This window comes from Candoia aspera, chromosome 1 (genome assembly GCF_035149785.1).
Source record: "Candoia aspera isolate rCanAsp1 chromosome 1, rCanAsp1.hap2, whole genome shotgun sequence".
Taxonomy (NCBI): Eukaryota; Metazoa; Chordata; class Lepidosauria; order Squamata; family Boidae; genus Candoia; species Candoia aspera.
In genome coordinates, this window is record NC_086153.1 from 279,479,226 (window position 1) to 279,499,464 (window position 20,239).

Consider the following 20,239-nt stretch of genomic DNA (forward strand, 5'->3'; position numbering starts at 1 on the left):
CCTTAGCGGTATATCCGGATAGTCCGGGAAAATCTTACTTAGCCTACCCGCGCTCGGGAAGGGGCGCGCAAAGGAGAGAACTCGGAGCGCGAGCCCTTCTTCCGCTTGGATTCCTAATTAACTTACGGTTTAATTAATTAACTTAATTTCTTGAGTCCGAGTCCCACTGAACTATGACCTAAGCGCCCGGGCTGGATCATATCACCTGATACGCTATACAGTTCGTGGCTCACTAGATCGCCGCCGGACCCGCTTGGAGGGAACCTCCCTCGCCTGGCACTCGCTTTCCAGGCTTGCTCTAGTTGGAGATTTCGGAAGAGGAGGAGGGACACCCGGAGCTGAGCTCCATGGCGCCTCCAGCCTCCGCCCCGGGACGTCCCTCCCCTTGAGCGAGGCAACCGCAGAGCAAATCAGGAAGGGCGGGGTTCACCGCTTGCCGGTTCGGCCTTTCAGTCTGTGGCAAGCCAGGCGGGAAAACGAGCGAGCGAGGGGTTGGGGACCGGCCGCCAGCAGCGACTACCGGCATGTTCAGCTGGCTGAAGCAGGGCGGGCGCCAAAGGCCCGGCGAAGGCGAGGATGTGGTGGAGACGGTGACTGGCGGCTTGAAGGAGCTTTACGCGAAGAAGCTGCTGCCTCTGGAGGAGCATTACCGTTTTCATGAGTTCCACTCACCCGCCCTGGAGGACGCTGACTTCGATAACAAGCCCATGGTGCTCCTCGTGGGTCAGTACAGCACCGGGAAGACCACTTTTATCAGGTAAAGGCGTGCTCGCTGCTTCTTCGCGGAGCGATTATGGCGCGTCAGCGCGGGCCTGGAAGTTTCCTTCCTGCTGCTTCAGGCATAAATCGCCGTCTCTAACTCTCGGAGGAGCCCAAGATTAAGCTCTCTACCGCATCTCTCTTCCTTTCTCACCTGGCGGGATTTGTGTCGGGAGAAGGTGGGTCTACCCACACCTTTATCTTCCCTTAGCCAACTAGCTAAAAACCGTGTATCTGTTGGGAAAATGACATATGGTCGAACACATACGAAGTTTCCCGTTTGACTTCTTGCCCGATCCCAACTGCGATATTAAAAATGACGACTAGGCCAAGGAAATTGATTCAAATATCATAACTTACCTGTAACAGCTTATGTGTAGTCAAGTGGGAACATTGTCCAGGGAATAATATGGTCCCCTTGTGACATGATCATGCGTTGCAGTAAGCCATGGTTTGTTTAACTAGTTTTCTGAACTAACCACTCTTGGCGGGTTTACATGACATTCTCAACTGTGATTTACAAATCCTATTATGGTTTTCTGCAACATATGAAACCATCCTTTGTGAATGGAAATGCCCTTTGGAGACATTTAATAGGATTAGATTGTTATACTGTAGTGTTTGTCTAGCTGAACATATCTAGATAATCTAGTATTTTTAACATTTTATAAATTGAACGTACTTCTTTCCTATGGCTGAAAGCAGAAAATAATGTGTGGTATATGAATTTGCACACCGAAAAGTATGTGTTTTTAAAAAAATTGTTACTGTATTACTTTCTGCATAATAAAAGTTAAAAATAATGAAACAAAACTCTGTAACATTGAACATTACATGTTTGGAAGTCAGGTTTTGCAAGCTGCTATGTGTAGATGGTATCAGGTAAATGTTTGGCTGTAGAAGTTGAAGACAAGTTTCAGGTTGAGAGTCTTCGATAGTGTAGGAGACCATCAGGCCTAACTTGGCGCATGCAGAGGTATGTATGTCAAAAGTGATTGTTCTCTTATAGCATTATTGAGAATGTGATGGGGAACATACCTATTTAGATTTAACTTTTTTTTTGGCACTAGGTTGTTCTAAACATCAACATAAATGTATTTCTAGTATACATTTCCACCTGGATCAGTGCCTCGAGGCAGTTGAGTAATATTTTTAATTGCTTTTTAATCTTAATTATCTTTCCAAGTAGCCTTAAGTTAAAATCTTTTAAGGCTCAGCTTCTAAAGACTTAAAGCTAGGCCTTAAGGGAATCTTTTTTTTTTTAATCCATTCAGTCATGTCCAATTCTTGGAGAACGCCTGGACAAATCCCTGCAGTTTTGTTGGGAAGATTTTTCAGAAGTGGTTTGCCATTGCTTCCTTCCTAGGGCTGAGAGAATATGACTGGCTGAAGGTCACCCAGCTGGCTTTGTGCCTAAGGCGGGACTAGAACTTGCTGTCTCCCGGTTTTAGCCTGATACCTTTACTGCTACACCAAACTCTCTCTCATTAAGGGAATCTAGAGTTTCATTATCTCTCATTATTCTGGCAATATTACAAGTGCATATGCATAAACCTGCCAATATATTATCACAGATAGTATTTATTACAGGCCACCTTCAATTTGCCTTTTTCAATATTGTCCTATACAATTTTTCATAATTTGTTGCAACTTGTATAGGGAATGGTTCTATTATGTTATCTATGTAATGAAATATAAATAATCGAAAGGAAGCTACATTTCACAACCCACAGGCTTTTAAAAATTCTTTTATAGTGCAATACAAACAACCACACAAACAATGGTTAAGTATACAGCTGAAAAATATCTTACATACATTACAGTGATAAAAATTTAACTATAAATATGACAGGAGAATAAAGAAAACTGTCATGAGTAAGGATGGCGAGCAGGGGGCTCCCATCCAGGCTGTAAAGCGCATGCATAGTACTGAGGAATTAAGCAACCATTCAAAGAGACACAGATCAGGCCCACCTTAGCCTTTGCGGTTTATATGTCTGGGTTTTTCCCACGCTTATTCAGTTTGTTAGGATTCTGTTTATGTAGCAGTAATAAACATTAGAGTACTACTACTCATCTCAGCGTGTGTCTCACTATTAGGACAAAAACGAATAAAAAAGATCCACATAATACCCATTTGCATCAATATGGGATTAATACAGTCCTTTAGTTTGTCATTAAATTTAGCCTACATAGAAACATATTGCTTCATCTTTTCATTTTTAGAATATAAAATCTTCAAAAACAACTAAGACTCATATTCATTTCTTACTATCAAGAAGATAAATTTCTATTTACATAAAATTATCTCTGCTGAGCCCCAGGCTCAGTAGAACCAAAGCTCTCCTTTAAATTACAAATTAAATTAAAGTTTAGGAATATAATTTAACATCATTTACATATTTAACTATACAATCAATACTAAATATTTCATGAATGGCCTTAACTAGTATCCTCCAGACATCTGGGCTGTAATCCCAGATTTCTAGTAGTAGTAATACCAACGCATCAGGAGAGCACAGTTTTGGGAAAGGTTTACACAATTTTTACCTTTTCTACATCATCTATATTACTTTAGTGCTTCCTTTTCATGTGATAAATACTCAGTATGTTCATTCCTCCTCCTCTCATTGTCTCTCCTCAGCTAATGGACTGATATTAAGTATAGTCTTTTTCAACCTGGTGCTCTCCAGGTCTTTTGGACTTCATGTCCCAGGCAGTATGGATTTTATGGGAATTGAAGTCCAGTTAGAACATTGTTATTGTTTTTAAGTGCTTTTTCTTCCCTGGCAATCATTATTCAGTAATGTGCTGCTGCTTTCTCTTTTTACAGGTTTAGTTTTATACCCAGTAGATAGCCTAGTAAGTTCTATACTTAACTTCAAGATAAGAAGAGTTTGCTAACTCAAAGTTGACACATTCATTTCTTCAGTGGATAGTGAAGTAAATATTTAGTACAGCTAATGTGCTAGAATTAAAATTGCCCAAAGCTCATTGTTTTCTCTTTGGAAATATACACTGCCAGTTGTTAAGGCAACAGGCTAGAAACCAGGAGGCTGTGAGTTCTAGTCCTGCCTTAGGCATGAAAGCTAGCTGGGTGACCTTGGGCTAGTCACTCTCTCAGCCCAACTCACCTCCCAGGGTTTTTTGTTGTGGGGAAAGGAGGAGGAGGAGGAAGTACTAGATATGTTTGCAACCTTGAGTTATTTATAAAAATAATAAAGTCAGAGTAGAAAATAAATAAATATTTGGATTTACTGATGTTGTTGGAAGGTGAACTGGCTTAAGTCCAAAGAGCAGCGAGACTGATGTTGACTGAACCAAAAGCTCTGGTTCATCTTCTGCAGTTTTAAAGAGTCTGTGGTTGAAGTTTCATACTTTAGTTTTTCACAGAATTTTGTGCTTTAAAAAAAACTCAATAGGCTGAATCTGGACTAATTTCAAATGTATTCAAACTGTGATACAGGAAAGGTAAAAATGAGGTAAGGAATGTGAGGTGCAGATAGAGGTGCTTCCTTGTATTTTTTATACAACTTTATGAACTATTATGTATTCTTTAATAGTTAAGCCAAACGTGTATTTCATTTAGGCCTTGTTCGAGTTGGTTAGCTAAGACTTTGTCTTCTCCTAATAGTTATATTGTAATGGTTGCCTATTCTAAAACACTATCAGATTCATGAGCAGGAATTCAAAGATATCTGATTTATTAAAGAATAGTATGCAGGATCACAGAGAAAGCGGGGAATGATAAAAGCGCCCCAAATGCAAACTAAAAACCTTCGGTGTAAATGAGATCCCTCCCCCCGTAGAATCTTCCCAAGTTCACAATCCCAGGTGCTCCTAACGGTTTCTGATGGTCTGCGGGAAAAGTCCTTGAACAGAGAACATAACCCAAACGCATTCCATTGTAACGAACACAGATACAGAGCTTGGTACAAGGTGTCACAGCAGCTCCCTCTCAAACAGAAACGCGCGTCAGCGCCATGGCATGTGAAACGTTACGATGCATACTATACATTGAAACAGTGAACATGACATATATAAATAAATATATATTTTCCTAGATGTATCAACGCAATAGCTTGATCCTGACAGAACTGTATAGACTATATTCTTTAGACAGGTTAATAGTAGTGAATTTCTCCATGCCAGAAATACATTCATGAAACAGAGAAAGATTATTGTGTCAGCCCACCAGTATATAAATCATTTCATGTTTTCACAGTATCAGTCTTTTCATGTGTTCACAGTATCAATCTTTTCTATATTTGTACATGCATATATGTATTAGCCTTCTTGGCTGAGAAGGCAGTTGAGAATATACATGCATTCTAATGGCTTCCATTTATTGTATTTCTGCTATGGTTGCTTATCTTCCTGTTTTTATTAAGATGAGACTTCCTTCTTATAAGCCTCATGTCACAAATTTTATTTCAAACAGGATTCTTAATCTTCAACAAACATCCTCTCTCCTCTTATGCTTCTACAACAAAAATAGTCAGCTTTCTAACTAAGTATAGTTCTCATGAAAGGTGGTGCATGGAAGTGAAAATATATTTTATTTCAAATCCAAAATGAACTATTGCATTCCAGAACTTCTGGCTGACTATTCCAGATCAGCTGCCATTCAGCAGAAACAAAACTCGGGATATTTTTGTTGTTCTGGGTTTGGGCAGAAAAAAAATCCAGAGAGATCCTGGAGTGATTTTAGGGGTTGAGCAGAACAAGGCTGGTGCCACCAATATCCATACATACAATTGACAAAACCCCTCAAGGTTGACTTTCTTCCACTCTTACCTCCTCCATAACTACTTCTGTTTGTTGGAACAGCATTTCAGCCCAGACTCAAAACAGAAGAGCCCAATTTTGTTGCATATACATTCCAAAACATTTGAAACACACACATTTTTGGTTCAGGCAAGGGCTACTCTAAATCATCTGCTCCATACATGGAACATTTTCTGCATGGAAGTTTGTTCATCCCTTGTTTTCTCTCTTTGTTTTGGGTCTGTTGATCTGGACAATTGTTAGAATGGACTGGGAATCCTATAAGACAATCAGTTTAGGCCAATGAAGTATTTCCATATTGAAGCAAGTTGTTATATTACATATATAAATTCCTTTCTCATCCCTATGGGTGGAATGTGTCTTCCTCAATCTTGGGTCCTCTACCAGAGGCCTGGAAGGTTGAGGATTCTGCGCAGTACCTTAGCTGTTCCTAGCACTGCACTGTTCTGGACAGAGAGCTTTAATGTTGCTCCTGGGATCTGTTGGAGCCACTCTCCCAACTTAGGAGTCACAGCCCCGAGTGCTCCTACCACCACTGAGACCACTTTGGCCTTCACTTTCCACATCCTCTCTAGTTCCTCCTTGAGGCCCTGGTACTTCTCCAGCTTCTCATACTCCTTCTTCTTGATGTTGCTATCACTTGGCACTGCTACATCTATCACCACTGCTGTCTTCTGGTCTTTGTCTACTACCACGATGTCTGGTTGATTGGCCAGTACCTGCCTGTCCGTCTGGATCTGGAAGTCCTACAGGATCTTAGCCCTGTCATTCTCCACGACCTTCTGTGGAATCTCCCACCTAGACTTGGAAGGGTCCAGCCCATACACTGTGCAGATGTTCCTGTACAGAATGCCAGCTACTTGGTTGTGCCGTTCAGTGTATGCTGTTCCTGCCTGCATCTTACTGCCACTATGTGCTGGACTGTCCCTGAGACCTCTCTGCACAGTCTGCACCTCAGATCCTGTCTAGTGTGATAGACCCCTGCTTCTATTGATCTGGTGCTTAGTGCCTGTTCTTACGCTGCCATGATCAGTGCCTCAGTGCTGTCTCTTAGCCCAGCCTTTTCCAGCCACTGATAGTATTTCTCTATGTCAGCCACCTCATCTATCTGTCAATCGTACATCCCATGCAGGCTCTTGTCTTGCCATGCCATACATGTAAAATAAAATAAGGAATAAAATAACATACGCTTCAGATTGGTAGTTTCCAGATGTCTTTCATTGTATACACACTCTGAAATTTGCATTATAGAGCTTCTGTGCTACATTGCTGTCTAATATGGGTGTGTTGAAGACAGGTCTGCAGTTTCTCAACAGTCTAATGAAAATATGATTGATGTTGCTTATACTTGAAAAGTGATCAAGTCTTCCAAGTAACTTTTAAAACAACAAACAACAAAATACAAATAAAGCCAGTCTGAAACAGAAATAAAACTGGTACTAAAGGTGTTCTTTGTATAAAAATGCATTCACGCTTTCTTTGCTTACTGATGTCTCTTCTGCTGGCTTTCTCCTCGTCCTTTTTCTTCTAGTCTCTTTTCAGCTTTCCCTTCTCCATATTCATGTCACTAACTTAGTTTTTCTTCATTTACAACAGTATTGCATAGTCAATTGATGGTTGGGATTACAGTAAAATCTTGATTCTCTGGACCTTCATTCAGCAGATTTGAATGTAATGGACAAAATGTTACTCTGGGCTTCATCATGAAACAATGGACAAAGTCTGTTGTTTCCAAAAGGCCCAGACAGTTGAAATACTTCATCATTTATGTCAGCTTACATCATTTATGTAGTTGCATAACTGATATTCTTACTTCATTTGCATCAATTTATGTACTTTGCATAATTGTCTATATTACCGCAGTGACATCAATTTGATTTAACAGACATTTGGATTTAACGGACAGCCCTGCCTCCCCCCACAGTGTTCCCTGCATTTGAGTAATGAAATCAAAGGCATAAGTAGAGGATGTGGTGGACCATGCTAGGGAATAATACATGCAATAAGGATCTGGGTGTCTAAATGGATTACAAGACAAAGCTAACAGTGTAATGAGCTGCAAAAGAAGCAAATGCAGTTCTAAGCTGTATCAACAGAAATTTAGTGTTTAAAATTTTAAAAAGTTACCATTCCTTACTGTACTGCCTTGGTTAGACTGAATCTAGAATATTGCTCTGAGCATTCCATTTTAGGGGGAAAAAATTGACCAACTGGAGCATGAAACCAAGATGATAAGGAGTGCACCTGCTTATCTCAAAATCATATTTTCCTGCTTGGCTAGCATGCAAGACCAACTTCTTTAAGGCTACTTACAGAACAACCCTCACATCCATAGCTGCACTTTATTGATTGATTGTGTTCAAAAGGCTGGGCAGCCAGCTGTTAGGGGAGCTTAAATTTAGATTTCTGCACTAAGCAGAGGGTTGGTTGCCCTAAATGGCCCCTTCTAACTCTATGACTCCATGGCTGCTGTGAAGGCTTGCCTGTTCACAAAATGGCTGCCATAGTGGGGGCAGCTAGTCACAAAATAATACCATATATATTTGAAGGCCAGACTCTTGAGGCTACTCTATATCCTGAGGAGGTTCTGTATTATGGTAGCATACCTTTTTTTCCTGGGCAAGTAGGTACATTTCCAAGCAGAACATTGAATTGTATCTGCTTTGATTTGCCTTGTAAAGGAAGAAGAAAGAGAACAAAATGTATGCTTAAGCCCCTTGATCTGTGTTGGAATGCATTGCAGTCTTTTGATTTAAACCCCTTACTACTGTCTGGGATTGCCATCTTAAACACATTTTAAATGCACATTATAAAAAGATAATTGTTGCTTAAAGACATTTATTTCTTAGTATATGTAAGGTTGTATCCTGAAATGCTAATTTGCAGTATAGAAGTAGATACTTCCTTATAGAAAGAAAGAAGAGGAAAGGAAAAATCAAGAAGACAGTGTTGAGGCCTACAATTATTTATTTATTTATTTCCAATGTTTCTATACTGCCACAAATACACATCTCTAGGCAGTTTACAAATCAAATCCTAAAAAGCAATAAAAGGGAACAAACAGAAAATTGTAACTCTCAAAAAGGTATCAGTAAAACTTAAAATAGCCTGCCTCCAATCAAAGAGGAAGCAAAGTGTAGATACTAGTCTCCAAAGGCCTGTCAGAAAAGCTGTATCTTTACCACTTCCTAAAAGGTGAAAACTAAACAGATTCTGAGGGTTGGAGAACATTATCCAGAGTGTTGGTGCAGCACCAGGGAAACATTGCTTCTAGGGCCCTGTCCCTGCAATTCCTGAACTAAGAAAACTTGCACGTACTTCTTCAGAAGAAAATACAGGACCTTAACTTATAGTTCATAATTTTATGATTTGTCCCAAGAGGAAGTGGCTTTGGGTTTGTGGGCCAAATGATTCAGTGATTTTGTATATTTTCTGTTTATTGTTTTGATGCCAATTTTGTTTATTTTATGGGTAGATTTATTTATTTTTCAGGGAGTTGCTCTTTATTCTATGTTGATCTTGATTATTAACTATCTAGGGCTCTTAGGAATGGCCTGCATACAAATAAGATAAGTAAATAAAACTTAGATGTCAATTGAAAACCAGTACGACATGCAAAATAGGTGTTAGATTGCCAAATCAGCTTGCACCCATAAGCTTGCAGTCTACACTTCATTTGCAGTAGTCTTCAAGAGCAGCCCCAGCTAAAGCACATAGATGAGGATATGAGTCACATCCTTCTGCTTAAAAAAAGGCTGCAACTAGTAAACCAGTCAAAAGTGGGGGCAAAGGCACCCCAACCATGGTTTCCATGTGATGATCTAGTTGAAGATGTGAATCCAGGAACCCATTCAAGGTGGGGGCATGGAATGGGTTGGCATGAAATACTTTAAAGAACTGTAAATTATCTGTATAAAGTACTATAGCATAGGTATAAGACCTGTAACTATTCCTTTTCTTGGAAATATATAATAGAACAGGTTTTCCCAGTCTGGGCTTCTTCAAATGCTGGTTGAGAATTAAAAGAATTTATGGCCCCAGTACTGAAATAGACTGCAATGTAGGACTATCTCTTCAATGTCTCCTATTCTGGTTTTATTTTCTCTGTGACTACAGCAGGAAACAGATAATAGCTTACTTCTAGGTAATCATCTCTGGGATGTGGATAGGAAGGAAATTGCTGTCATGTGAATTACACAAGATTGAGAAAAAAATGGAAGTAATGCCGCTTGACTTATCATAATTGGATTACTTTAGTTTTTATTACAGCTGTTAAAGACTGGTATTCATGTAATCCTTTAAACAAAATAATAAACATTTGGGGAAAGATCTGCCAAGCAGTCATTTTATATACTTTTTTTGGAGGGGCAGTACTGACACATTTGCCAAACATTTTCACTTGGCCTTATTTTATGAAGCCAAGAAAGCAACTATATGGGTAGCAGCCTGATTCATAAACATTTCAGTATGGATTTCATGTATTAGCAAGGGTAAAAGTTATTTGTCCCCTAGCGCTGCAGCATTCAGAGGCAAATGTAATGGTATAGTTGAAAAGATTTCTTCTCCTGTCTATGTATTTCAAACAAAAAGTGGGAAAGGACGTTAAGACATCAAGAGTTGGCTTATTATTTAAGTGAACAAGAAGGGGTAGACACTGATGATAAATTTGGTGATGCAGATAAAAATGAAAAAAATCAGATACAAGCTGATTAATTTGACTAGTAATTCAGCGGAACAGCCTTTAAACTTGACTTTAAAAGTTCTGCTGTATTTATTTTAATTTAAAACAACTAGCATTAATATCATAAATATTAATGATTGGTCTGTTTTTGATTCTAATGTATTTTATTATTTAAAAATGTATGTCCAGTATTTGCTTAATATTAAGCCAGTTGGCCAAATCTCTTTTGAATGGTAGCAGAATCCATGTTTATTTCTGTGCCCCACTGAATGCAAACTTATTTTATTCATAGATTTTGCAGTCATTGATAAATTTGCAAACTTAGAAATGGAAATATAGAAGATGTCTTAATAATGCTATAATTATGGAAATCTGTATTCCGAGTGGCTTCACTTGTTTATATCCTGTTTTTTCCTTTGAAGAATAGACTTTAGGGCTTTGCTTCTTACTTTGCTTTTAATATTGTTTTACTGTATTTTGCATCACAATCAGGTACCTCTTAGAGCAAGACTTTCCAGGAATGCGAATTGGCCCTGAACCAACTACAGATTCTTTTATTGCTGTCATGTATGGAGACATTGAAGGGAGTACTCCGGGAAACGCTCTCGTTGTGGATCCCAAGAAGCCATTCCGCAAACTCAGCCGTTTTGGAAATGCTTTCTTGAATAGGTAAGGAAAGGCTGTGTGCTAGTTTTTAAACTCTGTGAGTGTGTATTTAACAACATTTTTGTACTGTTGAATAACCACATTTCTGTGGGCTATTTCTACCCTCTGCCTTCCAACCAGCATGACATATATAGATACATAATTTCCAAAAAAGTCATAAATTCTTTTGCTTTATAGGCTCATATAAATATGCCCATAGAATTGTAACAAATGTAGACTAGTAACATTTTAAGCAAAAGCTAATAGAATAAATGGTAACTTAGAATAATGGGAATTTGTGTCTAATGCCATTTTCTATCATCTTCAAGATTCATATAAGAAGAATTGAAATATAAAAAGGTTGGAAATTAATAAGATTTACATGGAGTAGTATTTTTGGGGTTGTAGGATATAATCTGCACATTTTGAAAGAAATTTCTAGTCTTTTTAGTGGGACAAAAAGGTATTGGACTAGGATTTGGGGAAATCCAGGTTCAAGTCCACACCCTCACTCACAGACATACATTGATGACTTCAACCACTCTTAGCTCAGTCTCTCTCTCAGATTTTTGTTATGGGAAAAAATGGTAGAGGGAGTTCTATGTACACCACATTAAATTCCCAGATGAAGAGGTATTAAGAGTCTTGATTATCAATCAAAGGGCAAAGTGGTTCTGATGCTTATTCTGGTCACCCAGAAATGCCCTTTAGCTTTACTTTTTTAAAAACAGAGCTACTTAAGGGATAAAATAAACTGTGTGAGCTACAGATTTGTAAGATTGTTTTTCATACGTCCCTCACTCCTAAAATTAGAGCCACTCTTTACCTCACTCTTTCCAGAGTCAGAGCCACAAGCTCCAGTTTGGCTCTCATGACAAGAATGAAAGGAAACTGCAAAACTCTTCCTTGCCTCACTTCATCAGTGTTCTGGTGCTCACAATCAGTTCTCCCAGTTTTCTCTTGCCTTGAACATGTGCCTAAACCCTGGTTCTGCTTCTGTGGCTTGAGTAAAATAAAAAGGAAGAAGGGACAAAAATGTATTTGGTTCTGTAAAAAGTCCTTTTCAGCTTTCATGCATTCATTCAATCAATTTATATAGCTGCCCATCTCACATTCATGACTCTGGGCAGCTTACAATTAAAACATGTTGTTGTTGTTTATTCATTCAGTCTCTTCCGACTCTTCGTGACTTCATGGACCAGCCCACGCCAGAGCTTCCTGTTGGTCATCAACACCCCCAGCTCCCCATCCGTCACCTCTAGAATATCATCCATCCACCTTGCCCTTGGTCGGCCCCTCTTCCTTTTGCCCTCCACTCTTCCTAGCATCAGCATCTTCTCCAGGGTGTCCTGTCTTCTCATTGTGTGGCCAAAGTATTTCAGTTTTGCCTTGAATATCATTCCCTCAAGTGAGCAGTCTGGCTTTATTTCCTGGAGGATGGACTGGTTTGATCTTCTTGCAGTCCAAGGCACTCTCAGAATTTTCCTCCAACACAACAGTTCAAAAGCATCGATCTTCCTTCTCTCAGCCTTCCTTATGGTCCAGCTCTCGCAGCCATATGTTACTACGGGGAACACCATTGCTTTAACTATGTGGACCTTTGTTGTCAGTGTGATGTCTCTGCTCTTAACTATTTTATCGAGATTTGTCATTGCTCTTCTCCCAAGGATTAAGCATCTTCTGATTTCCTGACTGCAGTCAGCATCTGCAGTAAACTTCGCACCTAGAAATACGAAGCCTTTCACTGCTTCTACATTTTCTCCCTCTATTTGCCAGTTATCGATCAAGCTGGTTGCCATAATCTTGGTTTTTTTGAGGTTTAGTTGCAAGCCAGCTTTTGCACTTTCTTCTTTCACCTTCATCATAAGGCTCCTCAGTTCCTCTTTGCTTTCAGCCATCAAAGTGGTATCATCTGCATATCTGAGATTGTTAATGTTTCTTCCAGCGATTTTAACTCCAGCCTTGGATTCCTCAAGCCCAGCATGTCGCATGATGAGTTCTGCGTACAAGTTGAATAGGTAGGGTGAGAGTATACAGCCCTGCCGTACTCCTTTCCCAATCTTAAACCAGTCCGTTGTTCCGTGGTCTGTTCTTACTGTTGCTACTTGGTCGTTATACAGATTCTTCAGGAGGCAGACAAGATGACTTGATATCCCCATACCACTAAGAACTTGCCACAATTTGTTATGGTCCACACAGTCAAAGGCTTTAGAATAGTCAATAAAACAGAAATAGATGTTTTTCTGACACTCCCTGGCTTTTTCCATTATCCAGCGGATATTGGCAATTTGGTCCCGAGTTCCTCTGCCTTTTCTAAACCCAGCTTGTACATCTGGCAATTCTTGCTCCATGAATTGCTGAAGTCTACCTTGCAGGACCTTGAGCATTACCTTACTGGCATGTGAAATGAGTGCCACTGTTCAAGAGTTTGAACATTCTTTAGTGTTTCCCTTTTTTGGTATGGGGATGTAAGTTGATTTTTTCCAATCTGATGGCCATTCCTGTGTTTTCCAAATTTGCTGGCATATAGCTTGCATTACCTTGACAGCATCATTTCGCAAGATTTTGAACAGTTCAGCTGGGATGCCGTCGTCTCCTGCTGCCTTGTTATTAGCAATGCTTCTTAAGACCCATTCAACCTCACTCTTCAGGATGTCTGGCTCTAGCTCACTGACCACACCGTCAAAGCTATCCCCGATATTGTTATCCTTCCTATACAGATCTTCCGTATATTCTTGCCACCTTTTCTTGATCTCTTCTTCTTCTGTTAGGTCCTTGCCATCTTTGTTTTTGATCATACCCATTTTTGCCTGGAATTTACCTCCAATGTTTCTAATTTTCTGAAAGAGGTCTCTTGTCCTTCCTATTCTATTGTCTTCTTCCACTTCCACGCATTGTTGTTTAAAAATAATTCCTTATCTCTTCTGGCTAACCTCTGGAATTTTGCATTTAATTGGGCATATCTCTCCCTATCACTGTTGCCTTTTGCTTTTCTTCTTTCTTGGGCTACTTCTAGTGTCTCAGCAGACAGCCACTTTGCCTTCTTGGTTTTCTCTTTCTTTGGGATGTATTTTGTTGCCGCCTCCTGAACAATGTTGCGAACTTCTGTCCAGAGTTCTTCCGGGACCCTATCTACTAAGTCCAGTCCCTTAAATCGATTCTTTACCTCCACTGCATATTCCTGAGGGATATTAGTGAGCTCATATCTAGCTGATCTGTGGGTCTTCCCTAATCTCTTTAATCTGATCCTAAATTGTGCAAGAAGAAGTTCGTGATCAGAACTAGTCAGCTCCAGGTCTTGTTTTTACCGACTCTATAGGTGACCGCCACCTTTGGCTGCAAAGGATGTAGTCAATCTGATTTCGGTGTTGTCCATCTGGTGAAGTCCATGTATAAAGCCGTCTCTTAGGTTGTTGGAAGAGAGTGTTCGTTATGCAGAGTGAGTTGTCTTGGCAAAATTCTATCAGCCTATGTCCTGCTTCGTTTTGTTCTCCCAGGCCATGCTTACCTGTAATTCCAGGTGTCATTTGACTGCCCACCTTAGCATTCCAGTCTCCCGTGATGAAAATAACATCTCTTTTAGGCGTGTTGTCCAGTAGGTGCTGCAGATCCTCATAGAACTGCTCTACTTCAGCTTCTTCAGCATCTGTGGTTGGGGCGTATATTTGGATCACTGTGATGTTAGATGGCTTGCCCTGAATTCAAATTGAGATCATTCTGTCGTTTTTTGGGTTGTATCCAAGCACTGCTTTAGCCACTTTACTATTAATTATGAAGGCTACTCCATTTCTTCTGTGGTCCTCTTGTCCACAGTAGTAGATCTGGTGGTCATTTGATGTGAAGTGGCCCATTCCAGTCCATTTCAGTTCGCTGATGCCCAAAATGTCTATCTTTAATCTTGACATCTCACCAATAACCACATCCAGTTTGCCCTGGCTTATAGATCTTACATTCCAGGTTCCAGTGGTGTGTTGATCCTTAGAACATCGGATTCGCCGTTCACCACCAGCACCGTCGGCCGCTAACCGTCCTTTCGGCTTTGAGCTAGCTGCGTCATCACGTCTGGGGCTAGTTGAACTCATCCTCTGTTCTTCCCCAGTAGCATTTTGACCATCTTCCGACTTGGGGATCTCATCTTCCGATGGTATACCGACATATCTCTGGTTGTACTGATCCATTTAGTTTTCATGGCAAGAATACTGGGGTGGGTTGCCATTACCTTCCCCAGGGATCGCATTTAGTCTGACCTCTCTGTCATGACCTTCCCGTCTTGGGTGGCCCTTCACGGTTTAGCTCATGGCATCATTGAGGTGCTCAAGCTCCAGCACCACGACAAGGTAACGATCCTTTGCTGAAGACAATTAAAACATAAATAGTACCAAAAAATAGAAAAATGAAACAGCCATACAGACAATACAAATGTTATTTGTAAACCACCCAGAGTCCCCCTTGGGGGGATGGGCGGTGATAGAAGTTTGAAAAATAGAGAAATAAACAATTAAAAGCCACAAGAACAGTACAGCCATTTTATGGGCTCCCCACCACTCTCTGATCTCCAGGCCAGATGGCAAAGCCTAGTCGGTTTTATGGGGTTTTTCCTCTTAAAACTTTTCAATTTCTCTTTTTTAGGAAAGAACTTTAATTGACTTTTGTCCTAATCTAATACAATTTAATATACCACCAGGGAACAATATTTTATCAGCCCAGAAAAGGTTTTGTTTTTTTTAAATGCTGATTCTTTTATTTGATTTGTAGCACAGCAAGAATTCTGGGATAATATAATGAACTATGTCTCTGCTGCTTTCTTAAAAAAACAAACTGCTACAAATAATTCTAGTTTAGAATCCAAACAGCTTATTTATATCCTACTGAAAAAATTCTTACCTCTTTTCTTATTGTCCATAATCATTCACAATAGCTTGAGGGTATTACAGTGCTGTCTCCATTACATAACTGCAGTTCTTGTTTTTCATGTAAAACCTGCCACTACTACATCACTTGGCATCCAGAAAATTTAAAACACAGTGGGATTGTTTAGTTGGTATAAAAGACACAGTCTTCTCATAACACTTGATTTTTTTAGCCAGCCAATAAATTCATGAGGAGGAAATTATCAATGATTTTTAAAATATATTTCAACTGTATTGTTCCTTACCTGCTTTTGCATAGCTCTTTTTTATAGCCTAGTAAAAAGACTGCAGAAAATTTTAGGAATCATTCCAAAAGGAAAAAGTTGTCATACCCATCATACAGTATTTAGCTGATCATTTTATTACCTTGTTTTGCTTTTTATTGTATTTTAACGTATTGTACATCACCCAGAGTCTATATGGATTGGCATAGCTTATAATATTGTTAAATAAAATAATTAGTACAAAAAGGAAGACATAATATGGCCATCACTGTTCATTTTAATGTTTTTATTTATTAATTAGGTCACCTTAACTTTGCACCAACAGGTAGCTAAATATTGCATAGAATTTGGCTTAAAATTTGTCCATAGCCAAATACAAGATACAAATAACTGCACCAATTATAAACACAATAAAGATGGTCTGGAGTTTTTTTTAGGAAAAAAGACTCACCCATCTTTATTTATTTTGGATGTTTCTAAAGAGAAAACATCAGTAAAATAATACAAGGCTTCTTGTTTTCTTTTTTATTTACTACTAAATTTTATCAAGTTTCAAGAGAAGAATAAAAACTACAGAAAAACAAAAAACTACAAAGAAAGTAAAAAAACTAAAAAGGTGCAGAAACACACAAAAAAAATCCAAATTTACAAAAAAAATGTGTCTTCTGACTTTTAAGAGCAAAGATATAGAAAAATTTTCCACAATCAATCTCTTACTCTATATTAAACCAAAACACCACATTATTTCTATAAATCATTCCACTTTAACACATAATAAAAATCAATAAGTAAGTTACTCCTCCCCCTTACATTAAAATAAAGAGAAAAAAAAGTTCATATAAACCTCCCAAACATCTTTCTCTCCTCCAAAAGATAACACCTATTTAATTATTCCCTTCCTACCACTATGCTATACATTTCTGTCTACTATAGTAAGAATCAAATTAAAAAGCACATATGTTGTCTGCTATTATATTTAATAATACAACAATGTTAATAATCCCAATCTTAATAAACCCAAAAAACAAAGACAATTCAAAACAGTAAATCCAAATCCTTAAAAGCAAATAGCATCAATCAAATCCTTAAAGCAAACCAGATGAACATTCTTCAACCCTTATCCCACTTCAAAATAAATCAAAGCAGCTACATATCCCCACAATGTGCACAGAGCTTTTCTCTTGAAAGAATCAAACAGCCCAACTGCCCCCCTCAAAGATTCCTGGTTCTTTTCATGGCATTCTACCAGGGGATTGATATTACTTATGGCTTGCAGATCACTCTCTCCCTTAGATTTCTCCAACTCCACTGTCCAATCTTCATACAGCATCTCGATAAGAATCCCAATCTCACTCTTAAAAAAGACCTTTCTATTGCTCTTAAATTCCTCAATTTCATCCACCACATCCCCAACCTGATGGCATATTTTAGATCTCATATTTTCCACAATGTCCTGGATATCTTGCATAAAAGCTTGATAGAAGTCAGAAGAGATCTGTTTAAAATCTTGCTAGAAGTCAGAAAGAATCTGTTTGAAATCCTCCATGTCTCACGCAGTAGATTTTGGTGCCCCCTAGGAGCTTAGCCAGCGAAAGTCGAAGATATGGAAGAGTTCCTAAGTGTGTTTACATAAAGTGAGAGCGAAATAGCAGACGTTTCTCAAGGGAAAGTGAAAACAGAAAGCTGAAGGTTCAAATCAGCCGATTCAACATGTAGGAAAATGCTAATATCTTCAAATTTAATTCAAAAATAATAACAGGAAGACGATTGTTTACTCTCAGTCTGTTAGGATGGAGACTGAGTCGGAGAATGAAGAGGACAGCCTGGAAAAACCATTAAGCAAAGCCCTGGATAAACCGCTAAGCCAAGCTGAAGAAAAAATGGAGGCAGGCTTACAAGTGAAGAAAAGCCTTGAGTGGGAAGAAGCTGAACAGCTGATGAGGCCAGACAGTGAACCAGGTTCACCACCTCCAATCAGCACGAGACAGAGACGCGCAGCAAGGAGGGCCGAGCAACGTGAAGCCCGATTGGCTCCCAATCAGCAACAGGGTGATCTTGCAGCCTATAAAAGGTGCAGGGAGAGACTGAAGGGCGCCGGAGACAACCGCTCCTGTATTCAGTTTCAAGAATTCACGTCAGCACTTCCTGAGCCGTCACTGGATTCAGATAAAGCCCTTAAAATTGACAGGCCTGATCTTCCTGCAGCAACAATCAATCTCACGCCCGCTTCTTACAGCAAATCAACTACTATCTCCGCAATTACTTAAAATAACTCCCTCAGTCTCGCCGCCACTTCTCTACCCTCAGAACCCTTATCTGAGGCGGAACTTCAGCACTGTCAGTCTCTGCCATAACAGGTCAACTGTCAACTCCTGAAATCCTATACCATTATAATCAGAACAATCCATTTACCTCAGTTTCTGTTACTTTGTTTCGTTTCCTCAGAATATCCATTGCTACCATCTTTCAATTATCTGCCTCAACTTTTCTGTCACCATCGCTCCCTAACGTTCTTTGTTGGTTTAAACGGATTCCTCCACCTCAGATTCCTACAGTGTTTCAACTCATTTAGATCTGCCTGTTTGCCTCAGAATTAATGACTTCTACCAACTTCAGTTAATTGGTAATTCAGTATTGCACAATCAGATTGATTTGTTTCTTAAATTGTATTTTACCCTACAACTATCTCTGTTTTTATTTAATTATTTTAAATTAATTTACCTCAGAATTAATTACCTGACTCATATTAATCCATTCTTGTTCTATTTTTAATTCATAATGATCTTCAGCTTACTGAAATTAAATAATAATTTTCAGATTAATCATTATAGACCTTCCAGATATTGTAAATTCTGTTTAATAAAGAACTATTCTGTTTATATTCTGAGTCAGTCGCTTAAACAGGACACAGTCCTCCTTTATATTTGGAAGGAAAATGAAATCCAAAACTTAAAAAAAAAATTTTTTTTAAGTAATCCCAAAAATAATGTTAATCACCAAGAGAACCAGCTTCTCCTCACTGTAGAAAGCCTCTCTTGCAGTACATATACTTAAAAAAAAATACAAATTGGTGATTTAGAAGTGGGGTGGCTGGTCTTAGTGTCCCTTTAAGGCTACAGTGCAGCTTGGAAAGTGATGAAAGCTCCGCCTCCCAGCTGGCTCTTACCAGTCAAATGTGAAGTGCTGTTTGTGATCTTCTGGCTGAAAGCAGCCGCCCGGAGGACAGATGGGGTGATTTCAGGTATTCTCCTTTATCTGGAGAATGTTTCTGGGCTTCAGGAAAACCTGCCTGAGCCCGAAAAAAGTTACCGCGTTGTCAGCTCCGCCTGTTGAACCCACGGGCAGTGCCATTCAGTCCGCCATTCCAACCAGAAGCCCAGTGCTGCTTGTTTTCTGACAGGAAGGTGGATCACTGAATATGGACCACACATGTTGGAGTGTGAGTTACGATTATGTCCAGTGACCATGGGTGGATATATGAATGTGATAAGGGCCCTACATGTGAATCACCATACAGTTTCTCCATGCAAATCAGGATCCTGGTCTAAGCAGAATTCCCCTTTTATAGAGAGTCCTCCTCATGCTCTCCAAATATGTAGGAGTCTGAAAGTTGCAATCACTTTTATGTACAGAGATTGGACAAAATGAAACACCCCCTTTCATGCTTTGGGTGAGGGAGTCTGTCACTGGAAGTTTAAATATAGGGAAAGGCTTTTCCCAGTTCTGAAAAAAATTGTGCATAGGTAACCAAGGTTTTTTCTTTTCCATGTAGGTTCATGTGTGCTCAGTTGCCCAATCAGGTTCTGAAGAGCATCAGCATCATAGATAGCCCTGGAATTCTTTCAGGAGAGAAACAGCGCATCAGTAGAGGTGAGCTTCCCTTTTTTGATATGAAAATATACACCCCCTTTCTTTGGCAGCAGGCACTTATCGCAGGCAGAATAAAGGATAGATTTAGAAGTTTTTTTTAAAAAGAAAATAATTCAAATAATAGAACAGACAGAACCTATTGAACAACTTATGTTTAACTAGAAAAAGGAAGTACTCAAATAATTAAAGGCACTTTTTTCCTTATGAAAATGAACTGCACGACCTTATGCATTTCTATTCAGTAGGAAGCCTCACTGATTTACACCAAGCCCAGTTTGTCTGGCTATGTTCCTGGATGCTTCTACAGTGTTCTGAGCCACAGCCTGCTAGACAGATTATTAAATCCATGTTTCATACTCTCT

General features: G+C 39.3%; 1 protein-coding gene across 1 annotated transcript in view; it reads left to right on the forward strand.

Annotated features, from left to right (window-relative positions):
- Positions 1–419: 419 nt before the first annotated feature.
- Positions 420–20,239, forward strand: part of EHD4 (EH domain containing 4) — a 31,931-nt gene continuing 12,111 nt past the window's right edge. The window contains exons 1-3 of the mRNA XM_063289904.1: positions 420–757; positions 10,721–10,897; positions 19,780–19,877. Of these exons, the coding sequence (XP_063145974.1) occupies positions 525–757; positions 10,721–10,897; positions 19,780–19,877 (508 nt within the window). The 5' untranslated portion in view covers positions 420–524. The remainder of the gene's footprint in view (positions 758–10,720; positions 10,898–19,779; positions 19,878–20,239) is intronic.